This window comes from Triturus cristatus, chromosome 7, assembly GCF_964204655.1.
Source record: "Triturus cristatus chromosome 7, aTriCri1.1, whole genome shotgun sequence".
Lineage (NCBI taxonomy): Eukaryota > Metazoa > Chordata > Amphibia > Caudata > Salamandridae > Triturus > Triturus cristatus.
Genome location: NC_140590.1, coordinates 1,243,953,051 through 1,243,978,098, shown reverse-complemented (window position 1 = coordinate 1,243,978,098; position 25,048 = coordinate 1,243,953,051). Strand labels below are relative to the sequence as shown.

Sequence of the window (25,048 nt, the reverse complement as noted above, 5' to 3'; positions counted from 1 at the left end):
CCATAATTAACAAGGACCTGCGCCGCTCGGTGGACAAGGAGCAGTTGGTATTGCCCAAGAAAACAATAGTGAGTTGCGCCCATGAGGACAGAGTATCTGGGGAGATAAGGGAACCCGAAACCTTTGCTTCCTCCCCCATGTCCAAGATCTTCGTGAGCAGCCCGAGTGTGTCCAACAACTTGTCTTGGCAAGCGTTCCAAGATCTATCAATCCCCTTTTTAGGGTCCTTGACAAATTTATGTAAGAAGGGGGCCATGTTCGGATCAATGTCAGGAGTCAGTGCGACCTTGCCCTCCAAGGATGGGCAGGGACATTCTGTCCTGTGGCAGTTGTGGGTATCCTTCTCAAGAGGCTTCTGAATGTGGCTCACCACATATGATGCGACTTTGTCTGACGGAGCCCATTCTGAAGACTTCGGGTGAAGGATCTCATCCGGGTCCAGCATATCCCCACAGAGGCCCTGGTCATTTTGGGCACCAGTGGGGCGAGAGGGGGGTTGGGATAAAGGGAGCCAGGGGCGTGAGGGGCCTGCGTCCTCATCTGTGTTCCTATGATATCCGTCTGCGGTGTCTGAGGGAAACACGGGGGACAGGGGGAACAGTGCTGGCTAGGAATGCCTGCTTAAGTCAAGCGAAGGCATCAAGATCTACCCCTGCCTCGCGGGGACACATTGTTGGTGTTAGAAATGAGGGGGCTCTGGTTGACGCAGGTGTGAACCCACAACAAGCAGGGACCCTTTACTTCTTGTCAGGGCGAAGGATGACTCCCCAGAATAACCCCTGCTCACCCTCTAGGTGCGTGGCGCGAGCAGTCTAGGCTAAGTCTCAGGCGTACACGGTTAAGCAAGTGCAATAATACATACAGTAAACCCCCTGCATGCACCACAAACGGACACCAATCAGGTAGTATATGAAAATAAGCTTTTATGTAGATTCAGCAGAGTCAATACAAGGCTCAGTAACGTTGAACTTATGGGGCCACAATTTTCAGGAATACGGTAAAGTTCTCTTTGTTACGGAAAGTTCCTTAGGCGGGCACAAGGTAACTGTAGGCCTCAGCGTACTTCGTGCTGAGGCGGCGACCGGGAAGCACACGGCAGATGACAGCGAAATCAGAACGTTGCGGACCCTGGATCCGATGCGAGCTCGCGGTCGAGTTCGTAAGTACAGTACCTTATTTCTTGACGCAAAGGCGGGGGCGGGATTTCAGCGGCTCTTCGACAGAAGGGCGAGGCGGCGTCCGAGGCTCCCACACTTCACGATAGGGGTCTGATCTTCAGCGTCACGACAAGAGCGGGGTGTTTGCAGGTGGCGGGTGAACAAAGCGGGGCAGCCGTTACGTCCGGGCCGTCCGAGGCTTGGAGATGCTCACAACGCCGATTCCGGCGGGAGGGTGAATGTGCGCAGCGAGCCTCCGGCGAGCGAGGTGACAGGAGCAGCCCAGCACAGCATAGGGGGAGCGGCTCAGATCGAGCGAGGCTCTTCCCAAGGCGGGGGCGGCTAAGCAGTCCTGGTCACGGCTCAGGGAGGGACTGGGGCACGAGGGTCACAGCTCCGGCGAGGGAAAGGACACCACAGTCCAGCGGCAGGCGAGTGAAGATCAGGTAGAGCCCAATGGTCCTGGGGCTCAGTTCAGGGGGCAAGCTCAGTTCCAAGCCCTTGGAGATCGTTTTGGAAAAGCACAAGTCTTGAAAGTAAAAATAAAGCAAAGTCTTCAGCAACAGTTTCTCTTCTCCCCTTTGGCAGCAAGGTCACCACTGCAGGCCAATCCCCCAGGATAGGGACAGTCTTGTCTTCCTCCTATAGCTTTCCCGGTGCCTCCTCCTCAGGCAGAGATTCTTCTTGGTCAAAAGCGGATCTAGTTTCTTAGGAGCAGGGCTCCTATATTTATACAGCAAATCTTTTGTTCTCCCAGGCCAGGGGGGCCCTTGCCTAGTCCAGTCCGGTTTCTGAGCACTTTGTTTACGCGATGCAGGCTTCTTCTTTCAGAGTGCAGGGCAGAGTCATCAGATGCTCCACAGGGGGCGGAGCCGGCATTGAGGTGGCAGAGTACTGTCCTATTCAGAGCATAGGAGCACTCCTCCCCCCATCTACCTGTCGATCGTCCTATTCACCACCAGGCTACCTAGCCCCGCCCATCTGGGTTCCCCCAGCCCTGTCACTCACACCAGCCAGACATCAGATACACATCACGCAGAGGCGGGCTGAAATGTTTAGGCAAGCAAAGGCCAGCTTTCTAAAAGCGGCATTTGCAAACCCGGAATATTAAAATAAACCTTGCGAAAAGATGTACCTTATTACTCCGAGTTCAGGCATACTAAACTCGATCTCCTACCATGTTCCCTGGATCGGTTAGGATCATAGGGTGTAACAATCCAGGCCGCCCATACTGGCCTATGAGAACAGGGTAGCCTTGCAGTAGTGAACAACAAGATGGCGGTAATTCACTACTAGGACATGCCACGCATCCAGGCTTGTCCTACCTTATGCTTGCAACGCACCCTGCCCGTGGGCCTACCAGAGGGGTGACTAACATGAAGTTAAGGGAAGGTTTAGGGACCGGCGAGTGTGGGCACTTGCCAGTCAGCATGTCAGTACCAGACTGCACGCAGGTTCTGCGATGGCAGACCTTAGACATATTTTACCGGCCGCTTCTGTGGGTGGCACAACCAGTGCTGCGAGCCCACCAGCTGTGTTTGCCTTTACATGCCCTGGCGCTCCTGGCGCACTTTACTGGGGTCTGACAGTAAATCAAACAATCCAATCATGGAATCCAACCAACATATACAATTTACATAGGGAGCACTCGCACCGCGACACTGGTTGGCAGTGGCACAGTGCGCTGAGCGGCCAACACCATAAAAACACATGAGGCACAGCGACAGAAAGAGGAAGGGAGACTCACGCCAAGGTGCCAGGTCTAACACGTGTCCCCTCCAGCTGAAATGTGGGGAGAACTACCCTACCCCAGGGAGTTCCTCATCACTAAGGCGGAAAAATCTGGACAGACCGTCAGCATTGGCGTGATCTGTACCAGGGCGATGTTCCACCGTGAAATCCATACCCTGTAGGGAAATGGACCACCTCAACAGCTTTGGATTCTCACCCCTCATATGCATCAACCATCTGAGGGGCCTGTGGTCCGTCTGAACCCGGAAGTGAGACCCAAACCAGTAGGGTCTTAGCTTCTTCAGCGCCCAGACCACAGCAAATGCCTCACGCTCAATAGCACTCCACCTCTGTTCCCGTGGAAGTAACCTCCTGCTAAGAAAGGCTACGGGTTGATCTAGGCCCTCCTCATTAATCTGTGAAAGAACAGCCCCCACACCATGCTCTGAAGCGTCTGTCTGAACGATAAACTCTTTGGAGAAGTTGGGAGCCAAGAGCACGGGCGCCGTGCACATAGCAGTTTTCAAGGCCTCAAAAGCTTTCTGACAGGTGTTAGTCCAAATCACTTTCCTGGGCTGCTTCTTCGAAGTCAGCGCTGTCAAGGGGGCAACCATGTTGCCATACCCCTTGACAAACCTCCTGTAGTACCCGGTGAGACCTAGGAAGGCTCTCACCTCTGTCTGGGTTTTGGGCGCCTCCCAATTCAGGATGGTTTCTATCTTGGGCTGAAGGGGTGCCACCTGGCCACTCCCAACTTGGTGTCCCAAGTACACCACGGAACCCTGCCCGATCTGGCACTTACTCGCCTTGATCGTGAGGCCTGCCTTGCGCAGCGCCATCAACACTTCCCAGAGGTGTCGCAGGTGTTCTTCCCAAGTGGAGCTGAACACCGCGATGTCATCCAGGTAGGCTGCACTGAACGAATCCAGCCCAGCCAACACCTGGTTGACCAATCTCTGGAAGGTGGCAGGGGCATTCTTCATCCCAAAGGGCATAACCCGGAACTGGTAGTGCCCATCTGGGGTGGAAAATGCTGACCTCTCTTTGGCCCCCTCGGTCAAGGCGATCTGCCAATACCCAGACGTTATATCAAACGTGCTGAGGTAGTTGGCAGCCCCTAGCCGATCGATGAGCTCATCAGCTCTGGGGATGGGGTGTGCGTCAGTCCTAATGACTGAATTGAGTCCTCTGTAGTCCACACAGAACCGGAGTTCGGGTGTGGCTCCCGGCGCTGCAGCCTTTGGGACCAAGACCACGGGGCTGGCCCAAGGACTGCTAGAAGACTCAATTACCCCGAGTGCAAACATCTTGGAGACCTCCTCCTTGATGCATGTCCTCACCCTGTCAGTCACCCTGTAGGCCTTGTGCCGCACAGGTGTACTATCCCCAGTGTCCACATCATGGACGCACCAATCAGTGACACCAGGGACCAGGGAAAACAGATCAGAAAATTGTCCCAGCAACTGGCGACAATCATTCTGTTGCTCAGGGGTCAGGGTGGAAGAGAGGATGACACCATCCACTGACCCATCTTGCTCCTTGGCTGACAGGAGGTCAGGAAGAGGTTCTGTCTCCTCTTCCATCCCAGCATCTGTTGCCAAGAGCATGCCCACTTGGGACCTCTCCAATTGGGGCTTGAGGCGGTTGACATGTAGGACCCTTAAGGGGTTCCTAGGAGACTTCAGGTCCACCACGTAGGTAACAGGACTCTTGCGCTCCCCCACCTCAAAGGGACCGGTCCACTTATCCTGGAGCGCACACGGCTCCACGGGGGCCAAGACCCATACCTTTTGTCCAGGCTGAAGCTCGACCAGAGTGGCATTCTGGTCGTACCACCGCTTCATCTCCTCCTGGCTGGCTTCCAGATTTGCCTCAGCAAGTTTTCTGAAACGCCTAGTCTGATTCCTGAAGGCCAGCATGTAGCTATATACATTCTGGGGAGGTTTCCTGGGAGATTGCTCCCAGCCTTCCTTGACCAGACTTAGAGGTCCTCTGACTGGGTGACCATACAGTAGCTCAAAGGGACTGAACCCCAGAGACTTTTGTGGCACCTCACGGTAAGCGAAGAGAAGGCATTGTAAGAGGATGTCCCACTTACGCCTCATGGGTCCTTCCAGGCCCATTATCATGCCTTTGAGGGTTCGGTTGAATCTCTCAACCAACCCGTTTCCTTGGGGGTGGTAAGGGGTGGTGAACTTGTAGGTTACACCACACTCTTGCCAAAGAGATTTCGTGTACTTGGACATGAAATTGGTACCTCGGTCAGACACCACCTCTAGAGGGAATCCCACTCGGGAGAAAATTCCCATCAGTGCACGTCCCACCACGGGGGCCGTCACTGTCCTCAGAGGAATGGCTTCCGGGTACCGGGTGGCATGGTCCACCAGGACCAGGATGAACCTATTGCCCATCGCTGTCCTGGGGTCCAGTGGCCCTACAATGTCAATCCCCACTCGCTGGAATGGGGTACCGACCACAGGGAATGGCTGGAGTGGAGCCTTCTGCTTCCTTCCACTCTTTCCACTTGCCTGGCAAGTCTGGCATGTCCTGCAGTGAGTATCTGAACTCCTGCGCATTTGAGGCCAATAAAAGTGGGTGACAAGCCTTTCAAAGGTCTTGTCCTGCCCCAAATGCCCTGCCAATGGCACATCGTGAGCCAGCCCCAGTAGGAAGGCTCTGAAGTCCTGGGGTACCACCAGCGCACGGGCTGACCCAGGCTCAGCAACCTTAGGCTCTGTATATAGGAGGTCGTTCTCCCAGTAAACGAAATGTGATCCTGACTGATCACCTGCGGCCTGGTCTGCAGCCTGCTGCCGCAAACCCACGAGAGAAGGGCACTCCTTCTGCGCCTTACAAAAGTCCTCCCTGGTGGGACCCCCTTCCTGCTGCCAATGGGTCAGCTCCGGCAGGTCTCCCAGTTCAGCTATCTGCTCCCCTGTAGGCTCCAGGGCATCCCCCTCAAGGTCTGCTTCCTCCTGGACCGTGGGAACTTCAGGGGCCGGCTTCCCGCGCCCCTTGCTCCTTCTCTCTGGGGCCGGTTCCTGGGCCTCCCTCTCAGGCTCCAGGACCTCTTGAGTCCCTCTACTGGCTGCCATGGACTGTGTGGTGACACACGCCCAATCCGGCATACCCAACATCTCTAGGTGAGCACTCCGCTCCACCTTAGCCCAAGGTGAGCTCTCCAAATCGTTCCCTAACAAACAGTCTACAGGCATGGCGGGCCTCACAGCTACCTGAAGAGTACCAGAGACCCCCCCCCCCCACGCAAAGGGAACCTAAGCCACCTTGCAGTGCCTCTCTGTGTTGTCAGCGGCAACAACGGGGTAGAATGCATTGGGGACCACCTGCTCCTGAGACACCAGGTGACACCTGACAGCTGTCACACTGGCTCCTGTATCTCTAAGAGCTTCCACCCTATGGCCATTTATGGTCACCCACTGCCTGTACTTCTTAGTGTTCCAAGGCAGCTGGGTTGGAGGGACCACTTCACGGTCTCCTAGCGAGACCAGGGACATCTCTGCGGGACCCCACCCACCTTGGACATCCCTCTCCTCCCCCAAGGCTACACTAGTCACCTGCCGGGGTGGAGCACCAGTGGGTGCTGGTTTACCAAACAATGGACACTTTACATCAGAGGCAAAATGCCCCAAATTGTTACACCTGTAACATCTGACGGGCCCCTTCTGAACAGGAGGACCTGTTGGGGCCCCGGTCGGTTTCTGGGGTGGGGGAGGCTGAGAACCCTTCCCTTGGTTCCCTTGGGGACTATTTTGGGGCCCTTTTTGGAACTGCTTCTGTTTACCCCTGTCCCCCCCACTCTTCTGCTGGGGACCCTGCCCACCTTTGTCGGAATCTCCCACGGTACCCTTGTGGACCCTGGTACTGACCCAGCGGTCCGCCTCCTCCGCAAGCTTCCTAGGGTTAGTCAGCCTACTATCTATCAGGTGCTGGCGTAGCTCAGGAAAACAATTACTGGACAAGTGCTCCCATGCCATTAAATCAAGAAGCCCTTGATAATCATTTACCTTACTACCCTTTACCCAACCATCCAGCGCTCTGCAAAAGAAAGTCACATACTCCACATACGTACTATTGGGAATCTTAGTGCAACCCCTGAACCTCTGTCTATATAACTCAGGGGTCAACCCATACCTAGTCATCAATGCTTCCTTCATATGGGCGTAAGAATTATGAACATCAGCAGGTAAATCTAACAGTGTGTCCCGCCCTTCACTCAGGAACCGTCCCCACAACCCCGCTCCCCAATCTCTCTCAGGGACCCGGTGGGAAGACATGGCTACCTCGTAGGCTCTGAACCACTGCCCGATGTCGTCATTCTTGAACTCCTTCACTACATCCTTGGGAATATAAACTCTTGGTTCCGCCGGTACTGGCGGTGTGCTGCCACCAGAGGGATTAAGCTCCAAACTTTTTGCTTTCAGCTCCAGCTCCCTCAGCTTCATGTCATGCTCTAATTGTAGTTTATTTTCTTCCATGGCTAGTCGTTGTTTTTCCATATCCATTTGCCCATGAAGTTTTGCCATCTCCACCTCGTGTGCCCGGGTTGCTGCCCTGTCTGCCAACTCTTCTGGCGACAGGCCTCTGCCAAACTCATGGACACTTTCTGGTGGAACCATTTCCACCTGATTCTCTGGTGCCTTTGACTCATACCAGGCCCTCAGCGCCTTCACGAGTTGGGTCTTGTTTTTCAATCCAGTTTGGGCAATTCTGAACTTGGAGCAAAATCCTCTCAACTCTTCATTGGTATGATCCTGAAGTGCGCTTTCTTCCCAATCTATGTCCTCAAATCCAGAGATTATAGAAGCTGCCCTTCCGGCTTGCCGGAGATTCTTGGCAAAACAAAAACAAATTCTAGTCTTGTGGCTGTGTTACTGGTCTGCTCTCACTACGTGGTGATCAGTGGTTCACTATACGCAAACCACAAATGCAAATCCGTAAATCCTCACCGCTGCCACCAATGTTAGAAATGAGGGGGCTCTGGTTGACGCAGGTGTGAACCCACAACAAGCAGGGACCCTTTACTTCTTGTCAGGGCGAAGGATGACTCCCCAGAATAACCCCTGCTCACCCTCTAGGTGCGTGGCGCGAGCAGTCTAGGCTAAGTCTCAGGCGTACACGGTTAAGCAAGTGCAATAATACATACAGTAAACCCCCTGCATGCACCACAAACGGACACCAATCAGGTAGTATATGAAAATAAGCTTTTATGTAGATTCAGCAGAGTCAATACAAGGCCCAGTAACGTTGAACCGATGGGGCCACAATTCTCAGGAATACGGTAAAGTTCTCTTTGTTACGGAAAGTTCCTTAGGCGGGCACAAGGTAACTGTAGGCCTCAGCGCATTTCGTGCTGAGGCGGCGACCGGGAAGCACACGGCAGATGACAGGGAAATCAGAACGTTGCGGACCCTGGATCCGATGCAAGCTCGCGGTCGAGTTCATAAGTACAGTACCTTGTTTCTTGACGCAAAGGCGGGGGCGGGATTTCAGCGGCTCTTCGACAGAAGGGCGAGGCGGCGTCCGAGGCTCCCACACTTCACGATAGGGGTCTGATCTTCAGGCTCACGACAAGAGCGGGGTGTTTGCAGGTGGCGGGTGAACAAAGCGGGGCACGCAAGTTACGTCCGAGGCTTGGAGATGCTCACAACGCCGATTCCGGCGGGAGGGTGAAGGTGCGCAGCGAGCCTCCGGCGAGCGAGGTGACAGGGGCAGCCCAGCACAGCGTAGGGGGAGCGGCTCAGATCGAACGAGGCTCTTCCCAAGGCGGGGGCGGCTAAGCAGTCCTGGTCACGGCTCAGGGAGGGACTGGGGCACGAGGGTCACAGCTCCGGTGAGGGAAAGGACACCACAGTCCAGCGGCAGGCGAGTGAAGATCAGGTAGAGCCCAATGTTCCTGGGGCTCAGCTCAGGGGGCAAGCTCAGTTCCAAGCCCTTGGAGATCGTTTTGGAAAAGCACAAGTCTTGAAAGTAAAAATAAAGCAAAGTCTTCAGCAACAGTTTCTCTTCTCCCCTTTGGCAGCAAGGTCACCACTGCAGGCCAATCCCCCAGGATAGGGACAGTCTTCCTCCTACAGCTTTCCCGGTTCCTCCTCCACAGGCAGAGATTCTTCTTGGTCAAAAGCGGATCTAGTTTCTTAGGAGCAGGGCTCCTATATTTATACAGCAAATCTTTTGTTCTCCCAGGCCAGGGGGGCCCTTGCCTAGTCCAGTCCGGTTTCTGAGCACTTTGTTTACGCGATGCAGGCTTCTTCTTTCAGAGTGCAGGGCAGAGTCATCAGACGCTCCACAGGGGGCGGAGCCGGCATTGAGGTGGCAGAGTACTGTCCTATTCAGAGCCTAGGAGCACTCCTCCCCCCCATCTACCTGTCGATCGTCCTATTCACCACCAGGCTACCTAGCCCCGCCCATCTGGGTTCCCCCAGCCCTGTCACTCACACCAGCCAGACATCAGATACACATCACGCAGAGGCGGGCTGAAATGTTTAGGCAAGCAAAGGCCAGCTTTCTAAAAGCGGCATTTGCAAACCCGGAATATTAAAATAAACCTTGCGAAAAGATGTACCTTATTACTCCGAGTTCAGGCATACTAAACTCGATCTCCTACCATGTTCCCTGGGTCGGTTAGGATCATAGGGTGTAACAATCCAGGCCGCCCATACTGGCCTATGAGAACAGGGTAGCCTTGCAGTAGTGAACAACAAGATGGCGGTAATTCACTACTAGGACATGCCACACATCCAGGCTTGTCCTACCTTATGCTTGCAACGCACCCTGCCCGTGGGCCTACCAGAGGGGTGACTAACATGAAGTTAAGGGAAGGTTTAGGGACCGGCGAGTGTGGGCACTTGCCAGTCAGTATGTCAGTACCAGACTGCACGCAGGTTCTGCGATGGCAGACCTTAGACATATTTTACCGGCCGCTTCTGTGGGTGGCACAACCAGTGCTGCGAGCCCACCAGCGGTGTTTGCCTTTACATGCCCTGGCGCTCCTGGCGCACTTTACTGGGGTCTGACAGTAAATCAAACAATCCAATCATGGAATCCAACCAACATATACAATTTACATAGGGAGCACTCGCACCGCGACACTGGTTGGCAGTGGCACAGTGCGCTGAGCGGCCAACACCATAAAAACACATGAGGCACAGCGACAGAAAGAGGAAGGGAGACTCACGCCAAGGTGCCAGGTCTAACAGTTGGCAGTTACAGGTTCGGAATGTAAAGGCTGGTAGCGTGAGGTGGGTTGGCGGTCCTCGAAACGGGCCCTGACATTCTGTCGCATGCCTGCTCGATTTGGCATGAAAGGCGCTCTTCCAGGGGGGTCATGGCCTCAGCAACCGCACGGTATATGGATGCGTCTACCGCATCATAATATTCGTCATCCCACAGGAGGGAGTTGAGGGAGTTCTCCTCCTCCCCCTGATCTACAGATTGAGGGTGAGCACTACATTAGCAATTAACAAGTCATGCTCAAGACAATATTCATTTCAAAGGCAAATCGAAATACAATACAGCAATGTAAGAAAACCCAGTCGCAACGTGAGGAAATGAAATGACACTTATCTTTGGCTGCGAGCAGCGAAGGAAGAGTAGGAAGGGCTAGTGATAAGGGACTATCACCCGGCTGGAGCCTCCTGATTGGTGGAAGGACAGTCTACATGGACTCTATTGTCATTGTTTTCTATGATATTACCAAGGATTCATGGGAATGATAGTTTTTGTTTTGTTTACTTCAAATGGCTGCTATTCAATAAAGTGGAGAAAGAATAGCATAATCCTTGCCTCCGGTCCTGACATAGATTTAAGTGCAGATTGTGTATAAATACACTGATTGAGTGGTGCACAAACTGGTAATGCATACAATTTGCATCTGTGATTGTCATCAGGTTTAATCTGCCATAAACAAAGGGGTGAAACTGCAACCGACATGTAATCCTCCTTTGGGTGCTAGCAGCAGTTTGCATGTGAAGCAGGACTGCTCATACAAATGACCTCAGGAAAAAGATTTTGGGGCTGATTTAGAATTTATTAGAAGGTTGTATTTCCAAAAGGGGGATGAAGTCAACCAAGCTGAGTCTGTACCAGCAATTCCTCTGAAGCCTGATCACTGTTGAGCCGGAGGTTATTACTACAATTTGGCAGGCAGTAGTCTGTCAGGGTGATAGATGGCATGGCTTCTGCAACCCTGACAGACGGTGGGTCACCCACCAAACCCTAAATCAGGCCCTAGGTCTTATAGCTTTTTAGAAAGAAACAACACACCATGGACAATGTAAATATTGTGAGTGGTAAGTGTGCTAAGTTAAATTAGAATATCTGCCCCACACCTCCTCTTACAGTAAGCCTTGACTGTTTGACCTTGCTCCCACCTGAAAGGTATAGCCAACATTTTTCACTTGTGTCGAGATGGAAAAGTTCGCTGCATCATGACAGATGTGCCCTCCTTTCCTGAGTGCCCCAGCTGCGTAGATACATGGATCTTGCGTGTGCACCATGACCTAGGCCTATCTCATGGTAATATGGCCTTGTTGGACTAGGGGGGACACATCAAGCACTAACCTCAAGATGTTAGAGGGTAACTGTCCTTAACAGGAGTTAAGTGACATGAGCACAGTGGTGTCAGCATACCCATTTTGTGTAACATAGTGATCAACAATGTGAACAGGCCTTTTTACCTGTATCATGGGAGTAGTGCATACTGGCCTGCTCATGTAAAGTTGTGTGGCTGTGGACATAACTCAGCCTTGGCCTGCATGAATTGTGTGTAGCGCCTGAAAGTGCATGATACATTTGCATATTGGGATGTGCATGTGCTAGTGTATGATACATAACATAAAGACCTTTGGTGGCATTAGTATCTGGCTCATGTGAGTCCATGTATTAACTAGTTGTCCTTGAGTTCCACTGGTCTCCGAGAACTGTCCTGACATGGATGCAGCTACGTATAGGACACCAATGACACAAGCTGGTCAACAGAGTCAGAGTTATCTACAGTGCACCACACATCATTCTTGTGGATCACTAAGCATTTTTTATGGAGAGGAAGTAAAAAAAAACATCCACGTACCAAGGGACAAATAAAATGGAAAACATACTCACATAAGTGGTGTTGGTCCGATCTTTTGTATTGTAGGTGCATTCCACAACAATATCATCTCCCTGTGAATAAACAAGCACAATATCGAAGCCAGCACATAATGTTGTAGACAATATATAAAAATCTACAGAAATACACATGGGTAGTACTGGGCACTGGGTACATGGCACAAAATCTTTGGTACGGTTCTGTCAGCTTGTATTTCACACCTCAAACTTGGGGCCATATTTATGACATTTGTGGTGCAGGGCAGCGCTGCAAGTCACCTTGCTGCACTGCTGTGCATCACAAGGAAAGGGCAGGAATGCACTGGATTCATCCGATATGACGCATTCCCGTCCGTTACACCAGCGCTGGTGATGTTTTGTCAGCCTAGCACCAACACAAGCACCCATGTATCATGGTGCAAGGGTTCCTGTGATGCAGGCAGGATTGTGTGTGTGCAGGAAAGGTACCTTTCTGCACATAAACCATCCTGAGAGGCTTTTTCCTCTTTATATGTGTGTTGCAAAATGTAGCACACATAGAAAGAGAAAAAAAAGAGGAGAAAAAGATATTTTACCTCATTACGCCTCTCCTGGGAGGCATATCTTTTTGGCACATTCCCAAGTTTATAAGTCATCGTAAATCTGGGACTGCATCAAAACCATGGGAGTTGCACTGGAACACCCACCGCAATGCCGATGGAACTCTTCCCTTGCGCAGAGTAAGTCAACGCAGTGATTTGCCCTGCATTGCCTTACTCCAGATTTCTGAAGCCATTCAAAGTCACACAAAGTGGCTTTGTGTGGCTTCAGAAATCTGACTTAGAGGTTTGCGTTAAGCATGTGCCATATTGAGTGATGCAAGCATGACACAAAGCTCTGATAAATATGCCCCTTGGAGTCTAAACCTCTCGATCAGATCTTACCACTTTTATGGGGATGGTACTGCTCAAAGGTTTTGTGCGCTGGAAGCTGAAATCATAGTGCATCTCATGACCAAGGGACGACATCTGAACTCCGTTCCTGTGGGGTGAAGGCAACGTAACACAATTAAATGGGTGACTGATTTTGAAGTACTTAATGAGCATAAGAAGAAGACACTCTTGTGAAGAACCTTGCAAAGGAGGTGGCCTACATGACTACGGTGATGCAAGAGACAGCTGGGCCAGAAATATCTCTTCATAATCTGACCAGGTGCAATTGCAAATCCAGCACCAGTCTAGAATCACTTCTGAAATTAATGAGGGGCTGAAAAAGCCGGGTTCATTATAAATCATCCCTTAGGAGCTAAACATTCTTTTGTTAAAACTCTTTCCTGACCACCTCCTGCACACCACTAACCCTCCTTGGCACCAGACTCTCAGAACAGGGGTGCCAACTGCACCTATCTGCAAGAAGGTCATGCTGTCACTCATGCCCACTTTTCATTGCTATAGGATCACAAAGATTGGCAAGCAGCCTCCATGTTGCCACTATACAACCTACAGGCCACAGTCACCAGGGCCGGCTTTAGGGCGGTGTGACCAGTGCGGCCACACTGGGCGCTGACCTGGAGGTGGAGCACTGCCCTCAGGGGGAGTGGTCTGTTTAGCAACAACTTCCAATATAAAAGCATCTACTGCAGAGTTGCTCGTGCGTCCAGCTTTCAATCAGAACTAAAAATGTCAAGGTAACTCTTGCGATTTTTGTTCTTGCTAGCGAGTGATCGGAGTTTTGTCTAGTGGCAGATTTGACTCACCATAAAGTAGCGCAGAGGGTTAATATGCCTGCTGCAAAGAACAGATTTGTGTTTTATGCGGATAGCTGAGGGGATTAGTAAAGCCAGCCTTTACCAGCACTTTAAAACAAATTAAATGCATGAGAGAGGGGTTATGGAGAGATGAGGGTCACTTTTGCCAGGTGGTAGTGAGAGAGTCCAAGAAGGAGATCATTTGGGGGAGAGTGCCAAAAGAGACTGTCACACAAGACGCCTCCAGCGCTAAAGCTGGCCCTGGCAGTCACAGCTGGTACATTTTTGGCTGTGGGGTTCATCGTCCTAGACTATTACTCAATGGTAAAAAAGGTAAGGACACCTGACTTATGTGATTCTGCTGATGCAGCACTTGCTGCATAATTATACAGTTACTGCATGTGCCACATAATGCACTGTCCTTCTCATAATTTGCAGGCAGATTTCAACAAAAAAGAATAAAATGTTACTAAAAAAGTGTCATGAACAGTGCTGTACAATGGCACACCCCTTATAAAGGTTAATCGGTAATTTTCAGTCCATCTCAATTATACATTCAGCTAGTACACAGGACATGCGGCCTTACCTGGGGCCCCTCCACTCTTTGGAGTGAACCCATGCTGGGACAGATCATCCATTTGAGGAGTGAGACCCTAGAAGGGGTACATGTTAGAACAGTGGTTCCTAACCTTTCGACTTCTATGTATCCCCACTGAATTGTTATTTAAGCCGTGAACCCCTGCCTAAGTAATTTCTATTAGTTGAAATTAAAAATCAAATTCACAAAACTCCAGAAATAAATATGCATCATACAAATAATGAAATGTTTTTTTTTAATTCACACGCAAAAAAATACAAAAATCGAAATGTTATTAGGAAGGATGGAGCTTTTCAAAATGGTTTGCGATGCTCTGACAAATCAATCTAAGGATACTAACTCAAGGCCTTCTTCACAAAGGGCCTCCGCACTCATGGGGAGATCCCGCAGTCATAGGGGAGTCTCCACACTCTACAATGCAGATTTCACCCTGAGTGCGGAGACTCCCCCATGACCAGGGCCGGACTGGTAAAGCAAACCAGCCCTTGCAAATATGTCGGACTGGCCCCCTGGGCGGGCGGTGCAAGTGGAAAACACAGCTTCTGCGCTTTTGTTAAAAGAGGCCAATTTTGCAGCAGTGCTGCAAAATCGGCCCCCAGTAACAAAAACGGCCCCCACCGGTCCAAACCCTTCCGGCCCATTGGGAAAAAGCACGGTGCCCGCTACAGCCAGTCCGCCCTGCCCATGACTGCGAGGCCTCCCTCACGAGTGCAGAAGCCCTCTGTGAATCAGGCCTTTCATTTTTTAGCCTCTGGCTTCAAATTCATTTACATTTACAGAGCATTTTAAAATGTTCAATTTTGCTTTTTTATGAGCATATACTTTATTAATGTCCCAATAATATCATTTCATTTTCTAAATAGTTGCTGCCCGAGGGGTCAGTGGAACACAGGTTAAGAACTACTGTTTAGAAGATTTCTTTCTCCGCCCTACCTGAAGTGGGCGATCTGTATGGCACGTCCAGCCAGATGAGTGTGCAGCAGACTAGCAAACACCTGCATCTCCTCCTGGGTCTCATCCAGCTGCATAGAAAGATACCGATGTCATGCACATGCGCACTGTCAAAGGTGTTACTTACATCCAGTACCCTCCATTCCCATGTCAAAAACAACACGCTGTTTCCTCTTCTTCTTTCTCCATGACACACACACACCCACCCAGGGCTGGAATGACTGTTACAGGCACCGGGCATTTCCCCAGTGGGCCTGAGTGGTAGGGGCCGGTTTTGTGCACATTCTCTTAACAGTGTGCCTCTCCCTTTCTCATTTGCCATCACATAAAAATGAAGCCTTTTATTCTACCTCATGCCTCTTCTTTCCACAACTCTTCACTTCACTTCTCATCTCTTCACCTCGATTTTGTAGGTCCTTTATATCCCTGCCTATTCCTTTTGTCACTGTTTTCCTATCTTTTTCCTCCTCATTTTCTCTCCCTTTTCCACTTTTGTCTCTCTTGCTCTGGATCAAAATCTGATGATGAAAAATAAGTCCCAGTTCCCCAAAAATGTGGTGCCAGCGTCCATCATCTGAAACAACTGAGGCAAATAAAGCACTGTGTATGTTGTGATTAGCACTGAGAAAAATATTTGAGAAATGACTGAATGTCTGAGAAAGCGTGAATTGAGGAGAACTACCCTGGTTTAAGAATGGACAGGACCAGGTGAAATGGCAGTCAGGGATTGCCACCCGTAATGCCGCAAAAATGGACACTGATGTTAGCAGGCTGGCCTGCCCTCTACCATGCACTCACTTGGGCCTTTCCTACTAAGCCAGAGTGGATCCAGCTTATATTTAGAAGGGAAGAAAGCATAGCCTCCCACTCTCGTTCTACCACAATCTATTAATTCACTCTACATGGGAAGTTAGTTTTAAGTCTGAATGTGAGATGTATCTCTGTCTGGCTGGTGCAGTTAAAAACTGGTGCAGTTCAATACTGGTGCAGTTCAATGACTGCCTTCACACAGGAGAGTAGTGCTGTGTGTAATAAATGCATTTTGTGTGTATAAAAGACTCTTGAGGGTATAATGTGAGCCTACTTTAAGAGGTGCAAAGATGGTCTACATACCCCCCGAATTACATCAGGACTTTGAAGCGTACCAATAGGCACTGGTGTCATAAGGAGCATCCAATGACTGGTATTCTGCACAATTGATAGAACCGTGGGGAAGTACTAGTGTCAAGTTTTTCTTTTTTTTTAAACATATTTTATTTGTCAAAAGCACGTAAGGAGCGTAGCCCTATGACCCAGAGACTTCCGTAGCATCAAGTTACATTATGATGACTTAGACACTTTTCCCCGTATACATAAGAACATCTTAAAAGGAATTGAAGGTAAATCAAAACAAAAAGGAAAAACACACAATACCACCCCACCCCTCTCCCCTATCGCACTGTCGACCATGCATGATCAATATGTACAGTCAAAGCCACAACCCTACGCTCACTACGGTTCCAAGAAGCCTCTATCCCACAAAGTGTACACAAAGAACAGCTCAGAGAAAAGGGTAGAGATTAGGGCCGGTCTGAGCACCAGGCTTGAACAGGCTCCAAGTCCAGGCCCCGATAATCCGCCCAGAGTTTCCAAATTTTGTAGTGTTTGCGAGTGCACCCCCTCGCAACAAAGATGGGAGCCTCTAAGCCCATACAAAAGTATAAGCCTTTCTTCCAAACAGAAACGGAGGGCGCCGCTGTCGCCTTCCAGGCCCTGGCAATATCACTTTTGGCCAAGGTAAAACCCAGGAGCATAAGATGACGTTTGCAAACATTGCCCCCAATATCGTCCATGACATGCAGGAGAACCAGCTTAGGTGAACGAGGGAGATCCCAACACAGAACCTCCGACAGGCAAGACATTAAGCCCCTCCAGAATCGCGCCAGCGCGGAACAGTCCCATATGGTATGAAGCTAGGTGCCCTCTTAATGCATGCAGCGGAGACACACCGGGAAAGCCACCAAACCCGCCATGAACAGCCTGACTCTGGTAAAATACACCCTGTGGAGGTATTTCAACTGGATAAGCCAATGACTCATCGCAATGCCCCCCCCCCCCTTCCCGGGGGGAGGCTAGGGCTTCTGTCCAATCTTCCTCCTCTAGCGATCCCACATCACCCTCCCAGGCCTCTCGGAGATGCTGCAAGGACGGGGAACTATGCGTGACTAAGGATTGATACATTTTGGAGATCTTGTGATCCTGTAAATCTCCCATGAACACTTTCGCTTCCACCGGACTGAAGTCATCCAGCGACTCCAGTCCCACCAAGCTGGGGGAGATAGCATGTCGAAATTGCAGATATTTAAAAAATTGGGTACGTGGCATTTGAAAATCTTTTTGCAAGTCCTGAAACGATTTCAAGACAGGCCCCCGCATGACATCCCCCAAGGTAGAGATCTCAATTGCATCCCAGTTACGGAATCCAGGCAAGGTCGCCATCTGCGGCAGGTGTCCATTATGCCACAGAGGGGTCTTCCCGGGTCAAGCGGTTCCACCAACCCATCCTCCGTAATGCCTGCCTCCAGATCCAAAAAACAAGCTGTATAGCAGCCGGTAGAGAGCGTCGCAGGGGCGTGGAATATAAGAGAGTATGTAGCATCATACATCATCTCTCCACAGCATACGCTGGCTCCGACCTATCCCCATACCACCATTCATTAAGAACTAACAGGTGCGAAGGCATATAATACGAAAGAATATCGGAAGTCGCAAGCCCCCCACAATATGTGGACTGGAAACAGGTACACAGGGACACCCTAGCCGCCGCACCGCCGCATAAAAACGGGTCCAACGCCGTATTAACCCGACGGAACCATCTAGAGGAAATAGGATATGGATGGTTCTGTAGCTGGTACAGTAGACGAGGAAGAGAGACCATCTTGAAGATGGCCGAGTGACCATAAATAGACAAAGGCATATGGGACCAAGTTTTAATATCCTCACGCACCCTATTCCACACCGGCACTAGGTTTCTGTCCCATGAAGTGGGCTGCGAATCGGATAGGAACACGCCCAGATATTTCATCCCCTCATGCACCACCTGCACTGTGGAGGCCCATGTGCCAAGATCACACCCCCGCCCAAGATCCAAAGGGTAGACTTCTGCTCGTTCATGTAGAGGCTGGAGGTCTCACCGAACACCCGCGGGCCAGTCCTGTCTAAGTTAGTAAGAAAAAACAACATGTCATCGGCGTACAGGGCTATTCGATCCAACATTCTAGACCGGTCACTTGAGTGTCAAACAGCACCCAGGCAGCCAGGGGCTCCATGGCCAAGGCAAACAAATATGGCGACAGCGGGCACCCTTGTCTGGTGTCCCCCGACCATTGGAAAAAACCGATGAGACAGAACCCGCTACGCGTACAGACGCTGTTATGTCAGTCTAGAGTAGAGTAAGATAAGTCAGGAAGCGAGGCCCTAAGTTGAACCGGCACAGAAGCGCAAATAAATACTCCCAACTCAACGAATCAAAGGCACGGTCTATATCTGCAAGCAGAAGCGCCGCACGCACCCCCAGGCCCCTGACTGGCGCAATAGCTGTGTGTGCCCTGCGAATATTATGACGGGTCGCCCGCTGGGGCATGAACCCGGCTTGATCCGGATGTACTAGGGATGAAATATGAGGCCGGAGTCGGTTGGCCAATGCTTTAGCAAGGACCTTGGCCTCGGCATTGAGGAGGGAGATAGGGTGATAGGACGCGTGGTGGTCGGGAGGTTTACCGGACTTGTGAAAGACCACCAACTCCGCATGCCTCCAATCACTGGGCAGACGACCCGTCCCTCTGGCTTCCTCCACCACCTTATGGTAATGAGGGCCGAGCTGTAGGAAATACCATTTAAAAAAATTAATTCGGGAAACCATTGGGACCCGGGGCCCTCCCGGGATGTTACTCCCCGAGGGCGGCATCCAATTCGTCCTCCGTGAGTGGACGGTCTAGCTCCACACTGACATCGTTCGACAGGTCCCTAGGCGGGAGATCGTCCAGGAAACAGCCTATCACCTCTGCCGGCAGGCATTCCATAGGAGCGCACAAGTCCGCATAGTACACCGCAAAAATCTCTGCAATGGCCGACGGGTCCAATATAGGTGACCCACCCTGTCCCATAATGCCCAGAAGAACCAGAGAGCCCGATGATCCCTGACACAATCTATGCAGTAGCTTACTCGACTTGTCTCCCCACTGGAAGATCCTGCACCGGGTTGCCAACCATGCCTGGCGGGCTTCATCAAGCAAAAGAGATGAGTAGCTCTGTTGCGCAAACAGCAGTTGGCGGCAGACCAGCTGTCCCCCTCCTCCCTGCTACGCCCCTCCAGATCCAGAATTGCAGCTTCAGCCCGAATGAGAGACTCTCTACGCACCCTGCGGGCCGCAGCACAGAAGGAGATGTCCACCCCGCGAAGAGTAGGCTTCATTGCCTCCCAAAGAGATTCTGCTGCACACACCGACCCAACATTGTATGATAAATATTGATCAATGGCCTCCTCCATGCATTCCCTATAGTCTTCGTTCTGCAGGTTCCAGGTCGAGAGGCGCCACCAAAATGGCCCAAGCGCCAATCCGGCGCGCAGGGTAATAGCTACCGGCAAGTGGTCCGAGAGCCCACGGGAAAGGATATCAGCCGCCACCACCCTGCTGGCGACCCCCCGAGAAACAAAGATGCAGTCCATGCGGGAGAAGGAGTCGTGGACCGCAGTGGTGTCAAGTTTTAAAACAAACAATGCTCCATATGATGATAATGGTGCTAAGAGGTGGGCTCCTAGCTCACTGTGCTATAGGACACAAACTGCACCTCTCTGATGAGGCCAACAAGGCTTAAACTTTTGGGGTTCTCAGGGCACCCAAGCAGAAGGTATATGGTGTATAAGACTGTGACTGTATGCAGATTTTATTGATTAAAATGACATATTCATCTCTCTTACGTATTCCCTCTCACTGCCTGCCTCCTCTACCTTCTGCTTGATTTGTTGTTTGAATGGGGTCATACCCTGTTCAGGAGCCACATGGAAGGCAGGGGTGCCAAGCCCTGACCAGTAGTGACTGAGTTAATATGACAATGATATCCTGGCTCCATGCTACCATGGCTCTGCAAAAAGAGCAGTGTGCATCCTTTCCACACTTGCCTCTCAGGGTAATATGCCACTGGCATCCTGGCTCCTTCCTACTATGACTCTGCAAAATAGCCAGTGTACATCCTTTCCACACTCAATGCAGAGAGGTCAACCCGCCTAGAGTGCCTCAGGGAAGTAGTGTGGCGGGTAAAGACTCAGAACTAAAATAATAGCACAATAGGTGCAATAATGTAATGTCGAGTTCAATGCTTGTATTTTAAGAAAAGTGTTAATTATTTTAATCACAAGAGGATTTAATGTGGTACATACAGAATAAACAAGAATACAGGGATGCACTGCAGGGTTTATAGGGTTCTGTAAAGAATGACAACAGAGAAGTAATCATAATTAAAGCAAAGGTGCAGGCTTACTATGTAGCAGTAAGGGAGCGTCCTAGTATTCTCTGACCTGTGGGTAAGTCCACAGTAAATGACTATTCAGAACTTGTGCTGGGAGAGCAATAGTCAGTAAAATGTTCCACCAAACTCTGTTAGCTAAACGTTCACAATCAAAGTCCCTCAAGCGTATGGAATTATCTGATGCCCTGCAATTTCAGAATTACCAAGCACAGGCGTGTTGGTGGATGGGGAGAGCTGTTGTGCTCACTAGGGCTTGTTCGGGCACCCTTGCCTCCTTCTCTCCATGGTCAACTGGCTGGTATGGCAGTAGCACAATGAAGACACCTACACTAGTCAGCTCCAGCAGTCGCGATGGATTGATCTTCCTCTATCGGACTGAGGTACAGATGTGATCGCTGAAGTGCAAAGAAGGTAGATTCAGCGCAGAAGTCCAGTGTCTTTGTCTGCAGCAGTCTCACAATTGGGCAGTATTACACCAGTGAGTCGGACACCAGTAAGTCGAATATGACTACCCCTCAGTCAACTTGATGTGCAGTCAGGCAGAAAAACCTGGGGACATTTCAGGTGTCTTCTCTGCACTCTCTTGAGCTCCACAGGCTGCACTTCACATTGAGCCTAGCTGCTGGGTTCTTGTCCATGGGCAGGCAGACTCCTGTGGCACAGGGCTCTCTCCAATCTCTCTTGGGGCAGGCTAGCACTTCCTAGGATTACTGGCAGACCCTCAGCATCTTCCAAGGCTTGCAATAACCAGGTGATGTCCCCCTGGCAATTAGAGATACCTGTTCTGGTTGACCACTACTCTTCTCCGCCATGGCTTGTCCCACCCAAGTCCATCTGAAAAAGGAGGAGGGTTAATCATGTGGCTAGCTACCCCACCATGTAAAAAAATCTTAGCTACAGAAATGTTATCCAAAAGATTTCTTGGACTTGGGAGAGAGGAATTTCTTTACAGAGAGCTATGGCACCTTTTGGGGAAAGCCAGAGATCCAGAGAAGCCACAAAGTTGATCCACCTGCTTTTAACCAAGACGCTTTTAACCAAGACTTCCTATTTGATCCCCAAAGCATTTGGAGATGAGGATGATTTGGTAATGAGGGATCATATCATTAGAACAAACATATATGTGGAAGTTAATGACAGGGACGTATTTGGCTGGCAAAATCAGGCCATATTGGGAATAGTTTCGAGGCCTGGTATTAAAGAACCAATCTCACTGCATCCTGAATGGACTAAAGTAGTATTGTTAGTTGAATCTGATGGGACTAAGCAATATGAGAGCATGGATACTTTGTTGTTTTTTTAAATATATTTGTATTAATTTTGCAGCAGTGAAAGTCACATACATTAATTTGTCAATATTCCTGCTAGTTACATAGTGCATCAACCATTAGGGAGCATAAATCTAGTACAATCACGGTTCTTCCAGATGTTGCGCTGTGGTACATTGCAGTTTTACTTCCACCGTCGGGGAAATATATAAGTCTCCTCAATACACATTTCACCCGCCCCATTTTTGTCCAATTTTTTTGGACACCCTCTTGACTTAAATACCTCCTTTTCAGCAATCATGCATTTGTCAAATTCCTGTGCCCACATTCGATAGGAAGGTCTATCTGCCACCCCCCACCGTCTCGCAATCTCCCGCTTCACTAGGGTGTAGCCCAATGAGGGTAGCTGCTGTTCCACTTCTGTAAGGTCAGTTTGCTCCCACATATTAAGAAGGCCAGTCGTGGTGTGAGGGGGAGTACTTTTCCTAGTGCATCTTGGATATTGTTTGTGGCCCCCTCCCATATGGGTCGTACGAATGGACAGTCCCATATTGTATGATAGAAGGTTGCTTCTTGATGACAGCCCCAGAGGCATAGCGTATTCAATCTCGTGATAATCTTCTCTAGTGTAACCCCTGTGAGATAGGATCTATGCAGGATTTTAAGTTGGATGAGTTGGAAACGAAGGGTGATGGCCGCCTCCCTTGGGGACATTAACGCCGTTTGCCATTTTTTGTTGTCAGTGGGCTCTAGGTCTGCCTGCCATTTCTCTCGGAGTTTGTGGAAAGTGTCTGGTAGATTGTTGGACAATTTCCTGTATGTCAGTGACATGGCTTTATTGAGCAATGGCCCATCTAGCAGCCGATCTTCCGAGGGGGACGACTCTGGTATCTCACTCATGTCTGGGAGAGCAGTGGTGAAGGCATGTCAAATCTGCAAGTATCTAAATATTTCCCCTTGAGCCATATCATACTTCTCCCGCAATTCCTCAAATTTAAGGGTGTACCCTTTGTCACCAGATATCCTATAGTGGAGATTCCGATGATGTCCCATTTATCAAACCCAGGTTGATTACATAGCAATCCAAGTCGTTGAGTAAACCACAGTGGTGTGACTCATGTCAGCACATTCGACCATCCTAGGTGGCGGGTCTCCTGATGGCATAATGCAACTGTGTGGGCCGTGGGGCCAAAGTACCTTCCCCTCCGGACCTTCGTGTAGAGCGCTCCCATGTATCCCTCCCTACCCATTTGATATCTGTCCAGCATTTAAGCAGGGTCAAGTGGGGAGTGATAGATCCAATGGTTTACCACCATTAGCTGCGAGGCCCAATAACAGAGTCTAATGTCCGGGAGGGCAATCCCCCATAATACCTTAGTTAACCTGCACATCGCTATACGAGGGGATCCGCTGTTCCACAGTAGTGTCTTGACCTCGCTCTCCACCCCGAGAAGTAGGCATCCAGTACCTTATTTGGACAGTTCTGAAGGATGTAGAGGAAGCATGGAAGGGCTAACATCTTAAATAGGGCAGCGCAGCCCACTAGAGAGAGGGGCAGGGATTTCCAGTGCATGACATCGTTCCACAGCCTATCCAAAGGAGCAGCTAGATTGCGATCGTAGAAGAGTTGGGGGTCTGGAGTTATGAAGATTCCCAGGTATCGGAAGCCCTCAAGGGCCACCTCTGCTCTGCAGCCCGGGGGAAGCCAAGGAAACGGACCCCGAAGGACAAATAATACCGGCTTGCTCCAATTGATCACATACCCAGCGTATTTCCCAAAGTTCGTGAATATATTTAGAACCCCGTGAATAGACTTATATGGGGAGGGGAGATATAGCAGGATATGATCAGCATAAAGTGATATCCTGTCATCATGTCCTTCCGCCCATTTCAACCCTCTCAGCATCACATCACCCCTTACCCAGGAAGCCAGGGGCTCCAACATCAAGGAGAAGATTAGGGGGGTCAGGGGGCAACCCTGTCTAGTTCCTCTTTTTAGTGAGAATATTCATGCCGTATGGTTATTATCCCGCACTTGGCCCTGCAGACCCATGTACAGCAGCCTTACCCAGCCCAGAAATTTCAGGCTGAAGCCCAGACGTTTCAGGACTTCAAACAGATATGGCCATTCGATCGAGTCAAACGCCATTGAGGCGTCAAGAGACAGTATCACTGCATCTTCCTCTATATACTGGCGGCGCGCTAGAACGTTGTGAAGATGCCAGATATTAAGTGCCATATTCCTGCCTGGCATAAAGCCAGATTGATCGGGATGGACCAGTGATGGAATTACCAAGACCAAACGTGTGGCCAGCAAATTCGCAAGGATTTTTGCTTCTGCATTTATTAACGAGATCGGCCAGTAGGAGCCGCAATCGCCTGTGGGTTTCCCCAGCTTACGGATTACTACTATCGATGCTAGTCCCTGGTCATCTGGCAGAATCCCCTCCTCGTAACTTTCATCATACATGGCCCGCAAGTGAGATGCGGCATGGGGGGGCGACCGTTTTCAGAAATTCTATAGGTATCCCATATGGCCCCATCACTTTTCCTGACTGTATATTGCTAATGGTCTTTTGAATTTCGTCATCAGTAAGCTCTTCATCGAGAGTGTCTCTGTCAGTGTCGGAGAGTATAGGTAACTTAATATCGATTAACAATTGGCGGGAGTCGTCTGCAGTGTATGTAGTTGAGGGGGTGTAGATTTGTTCCAGGTTGTCAGCAAAGGCGTCCGCTATATCTTGCAGGTTTGAGATCTGCTTCCCATCCTTGAGGGTCAGCTTGGGTACCCACTCTCCCCCTGTTTCCTCCTCTCCAAACAGCCCAATAATTTGCCCGCCCTTTGCCCCAATTCATACAGCTTGTGTTGAGTATGGAGGAGTTTGGTCCGCGTATGTTCCCTCACTAAGATCCTGTATTCTGACTGTTTGAGTAGTAGGCGATGTGTAACCGCTTCTGAGGGAGTGTTGTTACTTACTGCCTCCAACTGCTGGAGTTCACTTTC

The 25,048-nt window shown here is 50.3% G+C and overlaps 1 protein-coding gene across 2 annotated transcripts in view; it reads right to left on the bottom strand.

Moving 5' to 3' along the window:
- The window catches only part of LOC146811707 (putative DBH-like monooxygenase protein 2), a 243,735-nt gene that overhangs the window by 64,699 nt on the left and 153,988 nt on the right, over positions 1–25,048 (bottom strand). For both annotated transcript variants that reach the window (XM_085618699.1, XM_085618701.1), the window contains exons 8-10: positions 15,251–15,339; positions 12,917–13,013; positions 12,009–12,068 (exon numbers count right to left, since the gene is read on the bottom strand). In XM_085618699.1, the coding sequence (XP_085474825.1) occupies positions 12,009–12,068; positions 12,917–13,013; positions 15,251–15,339 (246 nt within the window). The remainder of the gene's footprint in view (positions 1–12,008; positions 12,069–12,916; positions 13,014–15,250; positions 15,340–25,048) is intronic.